At 32.8% G+C, this 15,733-nt stretch overlaps 1 protein-coding gene and 1 long non-coding RNA gene across 2 annotated transcripts in view; both read left to right on the top strand.

The window, feature by feature from the left end:
* LOC101896778 (growth factor receptor-bound protein 2) overlaps positions 1-14,541 on the top strand; it is a 30,473-nt gene extending 15,932 nt beyond the window's left edge. The window contains exons 3-6 of the mRNA XM_059128864.1: positions 12,036-12,133; positions 12,207-12,326; positions 12,407-12,572; positions 14,031-14,541. Of these exons, the coding sequence (XP_058984847.1) occupies positions 12,036-12,133; positions 12,207-12,326; positions 12,407-12,572; positions 14,031-14,207 (561 nt within the window). The 3' untranslated portion in view covers positions 14,208-14,541. The remainder of the gene's footprint in view (positions 1-12,035; positions 12,134-12,206; positions 12,327-12,406; positions 12,573-14,030) is intronic.
* Positions 7,752-9,701, top strand: LOC109613491 (uncharacterized). Its single transcript, XR_002195015.2, has 2 exons — positions 7,752-7,958; positions 8,015-9,701. It is a non-coding gene; the product is annotated as an uncharacterized LOC109613491 (long non-coding RNA).
* Positions 14,542-15,733: the final 1,192 nt, after the last annotated feature.

Consider the following 15,733-nt stretch of genomic DNA (forward strand, 5'->3'; position numbering starts at 1 on the left):
GTAAGATTTAGAAGACTTTCCAAAAGAATTTTAGTTTTATATAATTCTTTGGTTCCTCTTCTATTGAGCTTACGATCTCGTCACTTGGGTAAAAAATGTTTTTTGTCATAGAAGTTATTTTTAAAATAACTTCTGGGGAGAATATCCCAGACAAAAACAAGGGAACTGATGAGGATTGGTGGCTCTTTCCGAAACCTAGGTATTCCCTGCCTTACCCCCTGGTAAACATTACCATCGTTCTCCACTAATAAACAAACGTTGTTTTTATAAAAACAACAACAAAGGGATAAGCCTGACCATTTTGCAACAACATTTTTAATAACTTTTACTTTTTAAATGTACAAAAACTGTCGGAATTGTAATGCCATTTCATAGCCCCTTCCCTCCCTACATACGTGCTTTGTGTAATTTGCAATGAAAAAATTTACGGTAAAACCGCAAGATTTATTTCAAAGGTAAATATTTATAACCTTTTGCGGTGACAGCATATCAGAGCAGAGAAAAATTGCATCTATTGTGTAAAAAATAAATATAAAAAATATATCGATTTTTTCCAATTTTTAAATTATATTTTTAAATTGAAACATTTCAGAGGATGTTCCCATGATACCTTCATACCTTCATTGTAATTTCCCAATAAATCACATTCGTCACTTACTTACTTATTCGCGACATTCCATTGTCTCAATCCATCACAACTCAAAACTATTTTCCCTCTAAATTTGTAACACAAATTGACAGCATTTGTCTGTCGGCCGTAGCAGGGCACTAACTCACTCACAATAATGAATCACTTCATTTCTAGTCATAATTTGTTTGAAAGAAAGAAAAAAAGACTTCATAAATTATCATAAATAAACAGCAATAACAAAACAATGGCCCAAAGGTGGCCTGTGAAGAAGCAGCTTCTCTTTTTTTTTCCAAAAGAAAGATACTATTCTTTCTTTTTTGCACTCTCCCCCCACTTCTTGTTTACTTTTTTATTATCAACATAATGGCTTATTTAATAGATAGCTTCTCCTCACCCCCCACCCAACTCACTCACCCAGAAAAGCCAGGCGGCATTCATAAATCGCTTCATGGACAAAGCGTAGAAATCTTGGAAAACAGAAACTCCAAAGTCTTTGTTGTTGCTGCTGCTGCCCTGCTGCTGTCGATTGAATGATGTCTTGTCTTGTGCCTTCGTTCATAGTTCGAAGAAAGAGATACCAAAAAAGAGTTATGACAAACCACTGACTGATTGACTGCCTGCCTGTCCTGTCCGTCCGTCTGACTGTTCGAGAAGAAATAGTGATAAGACACGTGTAATTGACTTGAATTGACCCATTTTTCATGAGTCAATAAACAGTCAATGCAAAAAAAAATGTATGAAAACAAAACCAAACAAATATGTTGATCATTAAGGGAATATGTATATGTTTCTGTGAGTGGGAAGCGAGAATGGAAGGAAGATGAATGGATGGAAATGAAAATAATTAAATTTATTTAATGAGAATGTCTTCCGAACTATAGAAGAGCTGGAGAAAAAGTGTGTGGTCCTTTTAAGACACTATTTTTGCAAGACGTTTGTATGAACTTCTTTCCCCGAAACTTTAGAAGGGGTAAAATGCATAAAAAACCTTTCTTTGGAAGATTTTTCATCCTAGAAGCCAGAGAAAATCCCCTTACCCCATAGTAGGTTTCTAAAGTAATTTCTGGTATCAGTTGTTGTTTTCAATTATTTTTTTATACTCCCCACCATAGTATGGAGGGTGTGTTAAGTTTGTCATTCCGTTTGCAACACTTCGAAATATACATTTTGGACCCCACAAAATTACATATATATTCTTGATCAGCATAAAATTCATTCTATGTCGATTTAGCGATGTCCATCCGTCTGTCTATATAAATCACTATAGCGTCCGAACGAAATAAAGTAGATTGATAAAATTGTACTCAAATGTATATTATGTATGCAGGACTTTTGGTATTGAAATTGGGCCATGTAGATCCACGTTTTGGTATAGCTACCATTTAATGGTACCTCCCTATTTTCGGTATTTTGATGATTTTAGCGACATTTTACACCGGAATTGTTTCAAAATTGGCATTTGAAGTTCGTAATGGATACTACAGCCTAAGACAGAAAATGGTTCGTGCAGGTCCAAGTCTTCGTATAGCCCCCCATATAACGATGCCTCCCGATTTTCGGTTTTTTAATGATTTTTACGACATTTTTCACCGGAATTGTTTCAAATTTGGTATTTGAAGTTCGTAATGGATACTACAGTCTAAGACAGAAAATTGTCTGTGCAGGTCCACGTCTTCGTAGAGCCCCATATAACGGTACCTCCCGATATTCGGTATTTTGATGATTTTAGCTACATTATTCAGCGGATAATTTATTTCAAGTTTCGTATTTGAATATTTAATGGCTTATGACAAAAGTTGCCCATGCAGCTCCATGTCGTCGTATAGACCCTAATATAACCGCTACATTCGGTATTTTAAAGATTTTAACAATTTTTTTAATTTTTTATTGCTTTTGAGAATGCCAAATTCGTTCCAAAATGTGGACGGTATCTAAAGTTCGGCCCGGCCGAACTTGCTATTTTTGCTAATTATTCTCCAAATTCTAATCTCTATCACTTACATCTCCCTTTGTATTTTGAAAAACGTCTTTATAGCACTGAAATAGATATAATTATTAAAGTAAATAGAAAATTCCTATTTGTTATTATTTTTTTTTTTTCGTTTCGTTACGACTGGCTGAGAATACCTTCAGACAAAACGAAACAACAACAAAAAAAAAACTACTTTCTATTGGGCAAAATGTTGTCATAGGATTAATTTTGCCACAAAATCAAATCTCTCAGAAGCGAGTTGCAAAGTTTATTATTTAACTATTCTGCTATCAAGTCAATGTGTTTATGTGTGTGAATAAATCGCTTTCAATGTATTTAGAATCTCTATAATGGCTACATTCAATGTGGAAGATAATTGTTTATTACCGACATTACAACACCGCAAAAATTTATAATGTGTTCTTGTTGTTGTTTAGACGCTTTTTTCCCATGACTCATGCGGCAATAATGGCCAATGGAATGGAATGGGCCAAGTACACAAAACAAAAAAAAAAAAAAGAAAAACCAAACCGACAAATGGATAAAACACAGAGACAATTGCTTTGCTCATATCAGCCGAGGCTAGCCGCCAAGAGACAGACAGCCAGTCAGCCAACTATCTAGCCAGTAAATAACAGAAACAGCATCAACAGTTATATTTTTTTCCTTCAAAGAGATGACGATGTTTATGAAGAAAAAAGTTCAGTAAACTATCAATTATTACACTGGGGTACAAAAAAAAAAAGAAATAAAAAAGCAGATCGGGCTTTTGGGGACTGTTGTAAAGGAAATTTATTTGGATCGGCGAGGAGAAAGTTTTTGGACTTCTATGAAGATTTCCTTTGAAATATTCCCAAAATTTCTGTGTTCTACTTGAAAAATCAAAATCAACTAATATGTATCTCTAGTTAGTTGGATTTAAATTTTTCAGAAATATGTCTCCCATTTTTTTGAATAATCCACCTTAAGTAGGCAATTTTTTATTGAATAAGACAATCGATACGTGATTCTATTGAATTTTTTTCTTATTAAATTACTTGCACGGATTTGAATGCATTGCTATACTGGGACTGTGTTTATGGGTATAAAGGTTTCCAATGACAAATCTTAAAATTAAAAATAAAACCCTCTCGGAATGGCTCGATAAATTCTGAGTTTTTGCAAAAGACATACTGAATTAGAATTAGATGAGGAATAATCGATTTTTCGACTACTATAATATAGTTATGTTCCAGAACCTGTATTATATCACTTAGGCACCATTAACGAAAATCTCCCAGGAGAGAAATTTATTATATTGGACTATTTACTGAATTTTAGAAGCAATGAACTATTTTTTATTTGTATATACACAAATTCTAAGCCTATATCTAGCAAATAGCATCACTACATTCCACATTCCACAATTATTTGAAGGCAACTATACTATACTATCGAAAACTCGACCTATATATACGTAAAGCATATCAGTAAAGAATTAGAAAAATTGAAACTTGTCCGTTAGAGAAATTTAGAGATTTTAGATAAAATATCAAGTAAGGCTTGCCATTCAATTTTTTATTAACATACACGTATACAACTTCTAATACTAATATTTCCAAATTGCATCACATTTCCTTGCAATTTTAAACAATAAAAATATAATTCTGTTAACATGTGTTATCATTTCACTTTACATTCCCTGTGCTAACGAAAAGTCGCCCTACATATCCCTAAAACAGATCAGTTAAGAAATGGAAAAATTAAAAAAAATTTCCACACAATTTAAAAATTATAGATTCAAACATGCATTGAATGGCATGCCTTATTCAACTTATTATTGGCATATATGTATATTCTAATGCTAATGTTTGCAAATATCATCACCACATTTCCTTACAATTTTAGAAGAAGACAAATATAATACTGGTAACATGTGTTATCATTTCACTTTACATTCACTATGCTAACGGAAAGTCGACCTACATAGCCCTAAAACAGATCAGTTAAGAAATGGAAAAGTTAAAAATGATCTACAAAATTTTATGTATGGATAAAATATATACGTAATGTAAATATTTTTGATAAATTATTTGCATTGTACCGAAATATCCGCACAAAAGTTTTTTTTTTTTGAATAATTACCTTCCCTGGCATATATTTTCGCCATTAGTTTTATTTATTTTTCATGTTCTTGTTGTTGTTGTGGGCTTTATAAACAAAATTTCAAAATGCGAATTTTTTTTGGAAATATGCAAATAATATCGATAATAGTTCATGTGCGCGCCAGCTTTGAATAGTTGCCGTAGCCAGGCAATTCATTTTCAATGGAATTTGCAAAACAATTTTTTTTTCGTATTTTTGTTGTTGCCAATGGTGTTTTTCGGCCATTTTCTTCATATCCCCACTTGTTTAGATTTTGACATAAAAATGTACAAAGAAAAACACAGAGACAAATGAGAAAATAAACCAGCCACTTACTCACCCGTTTCCCATACACACTCGTACATATATCATTTTTATGTGCGGCATAAATTCTCAGCATACAGGGAGAGTAGCCATGCCGCCATGGCAATATGGGAACTGTTTTTGGACTATTTTTATTACCTCATAGTCAAAGTTTCTTTTTTTTTTTTGGGAAATTGAGGGATGTATGTATGGGATTAATGGCCCTGTTCTCAGGCCTTTGGGTTTGATATTTTTTTTTGGTTGGGCGCCACCAGGCAATGCCTTTCGAAGTCATTTCGGGGGACAAACTATAAATTTTCGCTGTAAGACAAGTAAGACAAGAACATACTTCCTGCATTACCAGTAATGAGCATATTTAGCCATATTTAACATTAAAATATCAACAATATACCTTCGATATTCCCAGGAGGCTAAAAAATAATTACCTTTTGACCCAAAGCAACTGGCTATGCTCCGAGAAATGGCAGTACTGTATGCAACAACATACCTTCTCCATTACCAGTAGGTCAAAAAATAATGAAAATATATTTTATATATCCTTCTGTGGCCATCTCCATGTCACAGTAAGGGATTGGTAGACAGGTTGGTGAGTAGAGTGGTTACTGATGCCAAATACACAACAAATACTTTTTCGGCCTGTTTAACGACTTTTGATAGCTATTTTAAGCATTTAATCCAAAAAAACTCATTACTTGGTAATGAGTTGATGTTACTTAACAAATATTTGGTAACGAGATGTTATTCTAAGAAATTCTATCAAATTTTTGCAGCTATGTTAGTATTTTCTAAAAAAAAAGTGGAAGTAAAAAGTTACTGTTCTGCTCTCAATAAATCCCTTATTTGGTAATGAGTTGTTTTGCTGCATTTTCTCCGCCTAAATTTTTTGTCGGAATTTTTTCTTCTTTGCTTTTGCTTCTTCTCGACCATGTGAAAATGTGTGTTGCGTGCGTGTTTTCATTTTTGTTTTTGCCATTTTTTTTGTTTTTTAGTCGAGATGGCGTTTAGATTTGAAAATTTGTTGCCGTCAGAGATATTTCTGTTTTCGTGTTTGTTGTTCTGATTTTGTTGCTGCTGTTGTTGTTGGTGTTGTCGTTTGTGTTGTAAAATATTATTAGTTTGTTAACAAAATATACAAGCTAATGATGTAATAATACTATTTAGAATTTCGAATATATGAAACGTGTGTGGGTGCATTTTTTGGGTGGCTTTATAAAATAACAGATGTCAGCGTATTTTTTTTGTAAATTATTTTTTTTACATTTTTGGTGGGAGAGGTTTGTGAACTTTGCCTATGCTCGAGATATATATGTCTTTTGAAAAAACCTATTGAGTCCTCTTATCGAAACGATTTGGGCCGGCTTTTCGATATCTTTGGAGGATCCTTGGGTCCTTTTTAGAAGTAGTTTGAGCCTTCTGAAGAGAAAAAAGGCAAAGGTGTGTGAACTTTGCCTATGCTCGAAAAATATATAAATCTTTTGGTGTTCTTGAAAAAGACTTTTGAGTCTTCTTATCGAAACGATTTGGGGCGGCTTTTCGATATCTTTGGAGGATCCTTGAGTCCTTCTGCAGAAGTAGTTTTCTCATAAAAGTGTTTTTGGTCCTATTAATATGCGATCCTGGTCTTCTTATATAGGACCTTTTAAAATGCTTATAGAGGACATTTTGGACTTCTATAGCGAAAATACCTTAGGGTCGTTTTAAAGTCAACTCATTTGTCTTCTTATAGAAGATTTTTTTGGTATTTTGGGCATCCTAATAGAAGCTCTTTGAGAACTTGGGGTCATCTGGAAAAAAAGATTTTTTGGTACAAGACCTTTGCTCTTTTTGCAAAAGACCCTTGGTTCTTCGTGCAAGCGACCTTTGGTCCAACAAAATTATTTGGCTATATTTGAAGAGAAGAGGATTTGTTGAAATGTTTTTTTTTTACTTACATTTGTATTAAACGAAAACAAAACTATTTTGCGTGCTTATTCTACAATTTCAGTTTTGTCATTGAAATTTCGATTTCTCTTTAAATGTGCAATTTTTTCTTGAATAAGACAATCGATACGTGATTCTATTGAAATTTTTTTCTTATTAAATTACTTGCACGGGTTTAAATGCATTGTTATTGCGGCACAGTGGTTAGGGTTAGAGGGGTTTACAGACACAATTTGGAAAAGTAAAAAAAAAAACTATCTTGGAATGGCTCCTGGTATGGTATGTTCCTAGTTTTTGCAAAAAATTATTCATCAATAAAACTTGCTGCAAAATTAAGATAAATTTATAATATTTTATTACTTAATACGTTTTATGAGCAATGAATAATTTATTATTAGCATTTATGCATATTTCAATGCTTATATTTAGCAAATAGCATCACTACATTCCATTTAATTATAGAACAAGACAAATATAATTCTGTTATCATTTAACTTTACATTTACTATGCTAAAGCAAAAGTCGACCTACATATCCCTACATTATAGATAAAATATCAAGTAAGGTTTTCCGTTCAATTTATTATTATATATTTACATTCTAATGCTATAAATTGCAAATATCATCATCACATTTCCTTACAATTTTAGAACAAGACAAATACAATACAGTTAACATGTGTTATCATTTCACTTTACATTCACTATGCCAACGAAAAGTCGACCTACATATCCCTAAAACAGATTAGTTAAGAAATTAAAAAAATAGAAATGATTTACACAATTTTTTATTATGGATTAAATATATACGTTATGTACTTTATCATCGTAAAATAAATTAAATATGGGGCAACAGGCAATCTTTCCGCACAAAAGTTGTAACAAATTTCTATGAACATCACCACTGTGGCGAGCAAGGCGCCGTTTCGTGGCCACCCTGTATTATCTGCAATATTTAAAAAATATTCCTGTTATGCAGTTAATTTCGGTAATTATCTACATAATATTTAGATAATTCAGATAATGTACCTAAATTATTTACAGAATTTGTAGAAATTATCTGAAACGTTCCTAAAATGTAAATAAATAATCCATGTTATGGCAATAGCAAGCGAATTCAATCAGCCAGAACATCATTAGTCTACAATTACAACAACAACAAAAAACAATAACTGAAACCCGCCTCATCATCGGCAGCAACAGCGGTCGCAAATATCATTTACTTAATAACCACAAAGTCATCTGCTGTAGCCGGTTGCCATTACAATGCCGTTGTTCCACAGCTTATACGCGACATTGTAAGCGTGTGACCCAAGCAGACAACGACGACGACGACATACAGGCATCCCGATAGGCAGGCAGTCAGCAACATTCAGATATACTATGCAAGAAAACAACAAAAAGTGCAATGGCATCACAGCTATCAGGCTTAGCCTTGTGTCTGACATGGTCATATGATTATCATTGGCAAAACTGCATCATTATCATGTTAACAATGCTAAGCAGATGCAACAAAAACAACAACTTCAATGAAGATGATGATATTTGTCAGCAGAAGAAGCGCTGGGCAAAACATTTTTCCATTCCACCATACCATTGAAGGCAGACGCCTAGGCGCAGTGGCCCTTATTGCATCGACGCGGGGAGAGATCTACATTTTTTTGGCAGACAAAAATTGAAAACCATAAACCTCCCCCTCGGGGTATGTTTTTTTTTAGAGTGTAGACCTGCCAAAGAGCTGCATTGTCCAACCAACCAACAAAAAAACTTGTTTGACCAGCATGTGTCTCCTCAAAGCCAAGATGAGCAGCAGATATCCTTGCTACATGGCCATTGCCATCATTTCGTTTGTCCCTGCTTCTCATTTGCCCTTGTCGTGTGGCCAAAGCGACAATGAAGGAAAGAAAAAGGAAGCAAAAAACCAGATTGTTGCAGTCCATAGCAGCAACAATTTGGAATTGTTTGCTGGTTGGGACGTCTCTCTTACTCTCTTTTGTGATTTTCTTTTTTTTTTTGCTTCCTTTGCTCCAAACGGAACCATAGAATACTTTAGCAGACGTCTTTTTTTTTGGAGTTTCTTTTTTTTGTTTTGCTCTTTACCCGTTGCCAGGCCAAGTGTTAATGGTCTTTTTTGTTTCATCCTAAAATTTTTGCATGACTTTAATAGAATCTGGTTTTGCTGTTGATTTAATAATAATAGCCCTGCTGCTTGTTTGTCCTTCCCATGTTGTCCTTTCGTTGGTTTATTGTTTCCCCAACAAGTCCTTAATCATATTTTGTGATTTTCTCTCTCTTTCATTTTGGATAATTGAGGTTTGATTTAAAAAAAGTTGAAATTATGGTTATGGGGTTGTTAAACAGGACATTTGAACTTTCGCTTTTCGTATTATCACCAGACCGGAAAGGAATTAAATAAAAACAAAGAATGCGAATCTTTGCTTCAAGGAGAAGGGAAGTTTTCGTAAGGAAATCCTTGGCAGAATTGAAATTTCGACGTGAAATACCTATTTCAGCCGGGCTGAATTGAAACAAACCTCCATTCAGGCGAGCTGAATTAAAACCTTTTTTATGAAAACTCCCCATTCTGGTGGCTGTAATGAAGTTTTCCTACGGCAGAACCTATTGAGCCAATTGAACTAGATCAAATATAAGTTTTTCTTTTTCAAAATTTTATATTTATTTTCCATTTAACATCATTGTTTATTGAATAGTTCTGAAACATAAATATTTATATTGGCCTTGTTGTTTCGTTTGGCCATTTCGTAACTTTGTGATGACCGCCCGCCAGCCAGCCACAATGTTCAGTCATTTGGAAACTGGTGATGCCTGGCCTTTTTTGAATTCAATTGTATTCTGGATTATTTATTTTAAATTAATTTATGCGAAATTTGTAGTAGTTTAATTACCTTTTGTGTTGTAGATTTGTGCTTTTATGTTAATGGCACAAAAAAGTGGGGATGGAGGGAGGGATAATCCAAAACTATCATCCCAGCTACACTCTTGGAAATATAAAATAACATTTGAAGGCGAGGGTGTACCACTTCCTCATTTATAGATAGAAAGTGTAATGATGGTATATATTTCCCCTAGGAGACCCTGATCTCCTATCTACCCATAAACCAAATCCCTGAGTCATTGTCCTGCAATAAAATTTCAATTTGATTCCGAATACATAATTTGCCACTAATTTCATCGAAATCTATCTGACTATAAATAATTTGACATAAATACTTAATGACGTATTGAATTATTCACCTCCCTCCCTCTGGTTCTCAGCCAATCAAAGAAACGAAAAAATTATTTGAAAACAAGACATTTTTAATTTTATGGTAACATATGTTATCATTTATCTTTGCATTTACTATGCTATCGCAAAAGTCGACCTACATATCCCTAAAGCATATATGTAAAGAAATGGAAAAATTACAATTCATCCACAAAATTTAGAGATTATAGATAAAATATCAAGTAAGGCTTGCGATTAAATTTATTATTACCATATACATATATTTTGATATTAATATTTGCAAATAGCATTACCACATTTCCTTACAAATTAACAAGACAAATATCATTATGTTATCATTTCACTTTACATTCAGTATGCCAATGAAAAGTCGACCTACACATCCCTAAAAGGATCAGTTAAAAAAATTAAAAATACAGCATTTTTTATTTGCATAAAATATATACGTTAAGGGGATTTTGTTGATAAATTATTTTCATTATACCGTAAAAGAAATCAAGTAAGGGGCAACATGCAAATATGAATCTATGCGCAAAAACTTGCAACGAACATCACCACTGTGGGGAGCAAGGCGCCGTATCGTTGGCCCCTGTATTATCTGCATTATATAATATTCCTATTATGCAGTTATTATGGCAATTATCTATATAATACTTAAATAATTCAGATAATGTACCTAAATTATTTACAGAATTTTTAAGGGTGATCCTCCTCCTAATTAGTAAATAACAAATCTAATGGTGTGATATATTTCCCCCATGAGACCCTAATCCGATATCTCCCCACTTAACCCAATCCATGAGTCATTGCCCTCCAATAAAATTTAAAATTGATTACGAATACATACATAATTTGCCACTAATTTCAACGAAATCTACTGACTATAAATAATTTGACATAAATACTGACGTATTGAATTATTCACCTCCCTCCCTCTAGTTCTCAGTCAATCAAAGAAGCAAAAAAAAAGAGAAAACAGGTCGAACAAATAAAACATATGTTTCTTTTTTTCTCTCCACTTTTCGCTGCTGCTGTTTAGCATGTGTCGGCCATAATCGTAAAACATAAAATGGTATAAATATCTGTGTTTTTTTTTTTCTCGATTTGTATAAAAATAACCTGCACAAAGCAAAAGAATGGTCTCCTGATACAGGTTTATGATTCATAAATCAGTTAGCTCTGCTTTTCAAATCTGCTGAATTAATTTCATACGCACAGAGAATGTATGAAAGCAGCTCCCTTCACCTTAAAGAAGTTATCGATCAAATTAAAGATTGGGAGACTTGGCATGAAAAGAGGCTGCGATGTAAAATGGATATTTATGACAAAAATTTCTATACAGCTCGGCTGATTTGGGTTTTCCATACTGAATTGGGGTTTTAATAGCCAAACAAAAATAACTTACTGTTGTAAGTCTGATATTCCTCCAAAAAATATTCTAGAAATTCCGGGATTTTAGCCTCGATATTCCTCCAAATATCTTTTCAAACACAGCTCACATTTCCAACCCTGATATTCCTACAAAAAAATCTAGGTTTGCGGCTCTAATAGTCCTCTAAATATTTTTTCAAACACAGCTCACATTTCCAGCCCTGATAGTTTTTCAAAAGAATCCAGGTTTGTGACTCTCTATAGTCCTCCAAAAACTAGTCTTTAACAATTCTCGATTGCTATTCTTCAAAAAAGTAATTTTTTATTTATTTTATTTATTTATATTATTTTATTTATATTTTTTTTTACAACTTTCCTATGTCATGCCACATATTTGCTAAAAACAATGACTAACTCGTTTATTTTTTTTTTTTTTTCTATTTTCAGATTTTAAATATGGAAGATGATTCAAATTGGTATCGTGCTGAATTAGATGGCAAAGAAGGTCTCATACCCAGCAATTACATAGAAATGAAAAATCATGAGTAAGTCGAGCCAACGCATCCCCTCACACCACAACTGTGATAATAATTCCAATTTCTTTCTTTCTTTTTTTAGTTGGTACTATGGTCGCATTACCCGCGCTGATGCTGAAAAACTATTATCGAACAAACATGAAGGCGCTTTTTTAATACGTATTAGTGAATCAAGTCCGGGTGATTTTTCATTATCGGTTAAGTAAGTAATGTGGTTTGTTATTGTTTTCTGTTCTTTTTTTCACAAATTTATTAATCCAATTCTCTCTCCTTTCGTTTTAGGTGTCCCGATGGTGTTCAACATTTTAAAGTATTACGTGACGCACAAGGTAAATTCTTCCTTTGGGTGGTTAAATTTAATTCATTAAATGAATTGGTTGAATATCATCGAACGGCAAGCGTATCCAGATCACAAGATGTCAAATTAAGAGATATGATACCTGAAGAGGTAAGGTTTTGCAAATAATTAAAAATAAAATAAATTTAAATATGAAAGATTGGAAAATGAAAAGACGGAAAGACTGGTTGAATAGTAGGGCACTATTAGAAGGATATATTAAAGTGGGGGTGATTTGAAGTTTTCCCCATGGAAAATTCCATTTGCAGCTGGGTTGAATGTTATGTTTATATACCCTCCACCATAGTATGGAGGGTATATTAAAATTGTCATTTCGTTTGTAACACCTCGAAATATACATTTTAGACCCCACAAAGTGCATATTTTCTTGATCAACATAAAATTCTTTGTCGATTTAGCGATTCGTGTCCGTCTGTGGAAATCACTCTGGCTTCCGAACGAAATGAAATAGATTACTAAAATTTTACTCAAATGTATATAATATATACAGGACTTTTGGTATTGAAAATGGGTCATGTAGGTCCACGTCTTCGTATAGCCCCCATATAAGGGTACCTCCCGATATTCGGTTTTTGACGATTTTAGCGACATTATTCACTGGAATTGTTTCAAATTTGGTATTTGAAGTTCAAAATGGATACTACAGCCTATGATAGAAAATTTTCCGTGCAGCTTCACGTCTTCGTATAGCCCCCATATAAAGGTACCTCCCGATATTTTCGTATTTTGATGATTTTAGCAACATTAATCACCGGAATTGTTTCAAATTTGGTATTTGAAATTCGTAATGAATACTACAGCCTATGACAGAAAATTTTCCGTGCAGCTCCACGTCTTCGTATAGCCCTCATATAGCGGTACCTCCCGATATTCGGTATTTTGATGATTTTAGATACAGTATTCATCGAAATTGTTTCAAATTTGATATTTGACGTTTGGAATGGATACTGGAGCCTATGACAGAAAATTGTCTGTGCATGTCCACATTTTGGTATAGCCGCCATATATTAGTACCTCCCTATATAGCTACATTATTCACCGTTTTTTTTTTCAAGTTTCGCATTTGAATATTGTAATGGCTTATGACAAAAGTTGCCTATGCAGGTCCACGTCGTCGTTTAGACCCTAATATGACGGCTACAATTGGTATTTTTAAGATTTTAACAGAATTTTTAAGGATTTTTTTTTTGAAAATTGCCAAATTTGTTTCAAATGATGGAGGGTATGCAAAGTTCAGCCCAGCCGAACTTACAGCAATTTTACTTGTTTTTTTTTAAGTTTTCCTATGGAAAACCCCCATTCAGCCAGGCTGAATTGCACTTTTCTATGGAAACTCCCATTCAGCCGGACTGAATTGCAGTTTTCTTATGGAAACCCCCATTCAGCCGGGCTGAATTGAAGATTTCCTATGGAAAATCCCAATTCAGCCAGATTGAATTGAAGATTTCCTATGGAAAATCCCAATTCAGCCAGGTTGGATTGAAGATTTCCTATCGAAAAGTTTTCTTTAAAAAATCACTAATTTCCCTCCTGTCCTTTTTATTCCAGATGCTTGTACAGGCCCTGTACGATTTTGTGCCACAAGAGTCAGGTGAATTGGAATTCAGACGTGGTGATGTCATCACCGTAACAGATCGTTCCGACGAGAACTGGTGGAATGGTGAGATTGGCAATCGTAAGGGCATTTTCCCAGCTACCTATGTAACGCCATATCATCACTCATAATTATTGCTTAAATACAACAATCACCAGCAACAACAACAACAGCAGCCACAACATCCCCACAACAGTAACAACAACAACATCAGCAAATATCCCAACAAAATATCCTATTAAATTATAAAAAAAAATTATCGAATAAAACAAAAAAACGGAAAACTTTTAGAAAGTAAAAAAACCAAACCCTCCTCCTCGTCCATCTTTTTTTCATGCTCTTCATACTCAACACCCAAACAACCATTGTAAACACCGTCATTGAACCACAACCCGAACAGCAACAACAGCAACAAGAAACGCAAACGCAATTTATTTAAATAAACGCCACATTTTTTTACACACATACCATATGTTTTTTTATGTTTTAATAAATATATATAAACAAACAAACAATACGATAACTATAAATAGAGATCAAGATAAAGATGACGATGATAAATAAAAAAAATATTAAAACAGAGAAAAAACCAACCAACAAAAACTAAAACCCGTAATGAATGCATTTGTTTAGAAACTGATAAACAATTTTTTTACTTTTTAAAAACAACAAAATGTAATGAAGAAAACCACGATATTTTTTAGTAAAAAAATACAACATTTTTTACCTAAAATGAGTAAAAAAACAAAACAAGAAAAATATACAACAAACCATGATAATTTATATAATTATTATTAATAATAAATTAAAAAAAAAACAAATCTTAAACTATAAATATATAAAAGATAATTTAACTATTATACATTATTTTATAACGATTTAAAATCATTTGCTAAGATCAAGATTTTTCAAAAAATAAAAAAAAAATAAATTTAAACTAAAAAACGCCCACAAAAAATGAAAACATTTTTTAAGAAAAAAATTATTATTGTTTTGCTTCCATTTTTTTAAATAAAATTAAAAACAAAAATTTGATATTGAAAAATTTAACTATGTGAAAAATGCTGTTTAATACACAACAACATCAACAAATTGCCATATTTTTTAGAAAAACAACAAATGAAAAGCGAAAATAATACCGCATCTACATAAAAACTAAACAACAAAAAATGAAAAGAAACAAATAATTAATTAAAGTATTTTATGTTAAATAAAATAATTATAGAAAACAAAATTTTTTGCAATGTTTTTTCTTTTCCTTCTTTCATTTTTTTTAAACAGATTTGAAAAAATTGTATTTTTAATATTTTTGCATTTTCGAATTTAGTTCTTTTTTATTTTAGGAGCCATATATTGTTTGTTTTACAAATATTGAGCTGTCTACTCTAATGGAAATATTGTTAAGGAATATTTTAAGGTTTAGTATTTGAAACTTTAACTGAAACGCACATTTGTTGTCCCCTTTTCATACCCTACACCACAAGGTGTTCAGGGTATCATGTCTTTGTCTGTCCGTCCGTCTGTCCATGTATTTTTGTAAACAAAGTACAGGTCGCATTTATTGCCCGATCGATTTCCCACAAATAATTTGTTTAACCCGAGGACGAAGCCTATAGAAATTAGAGATAATCAGTCAAATTTTAGATATAGCTCCCAT

Source organism: Musca domestica, unplaced genomic scaffold, assembly GCF_030504385.1.
Source record: "Musca domestica strain aabys unplaced genomic scaffold, Musca_domestica.polishedcontigs.V.1.1 58, whole genome shotgun sequence".
Classification (NCBI taxonomy): domain Eukaryota; kingdom Metazoa; phylum Arthropoda; class Insecta; order Diptera; family Muscidae; genus Musca; species Musca domestica.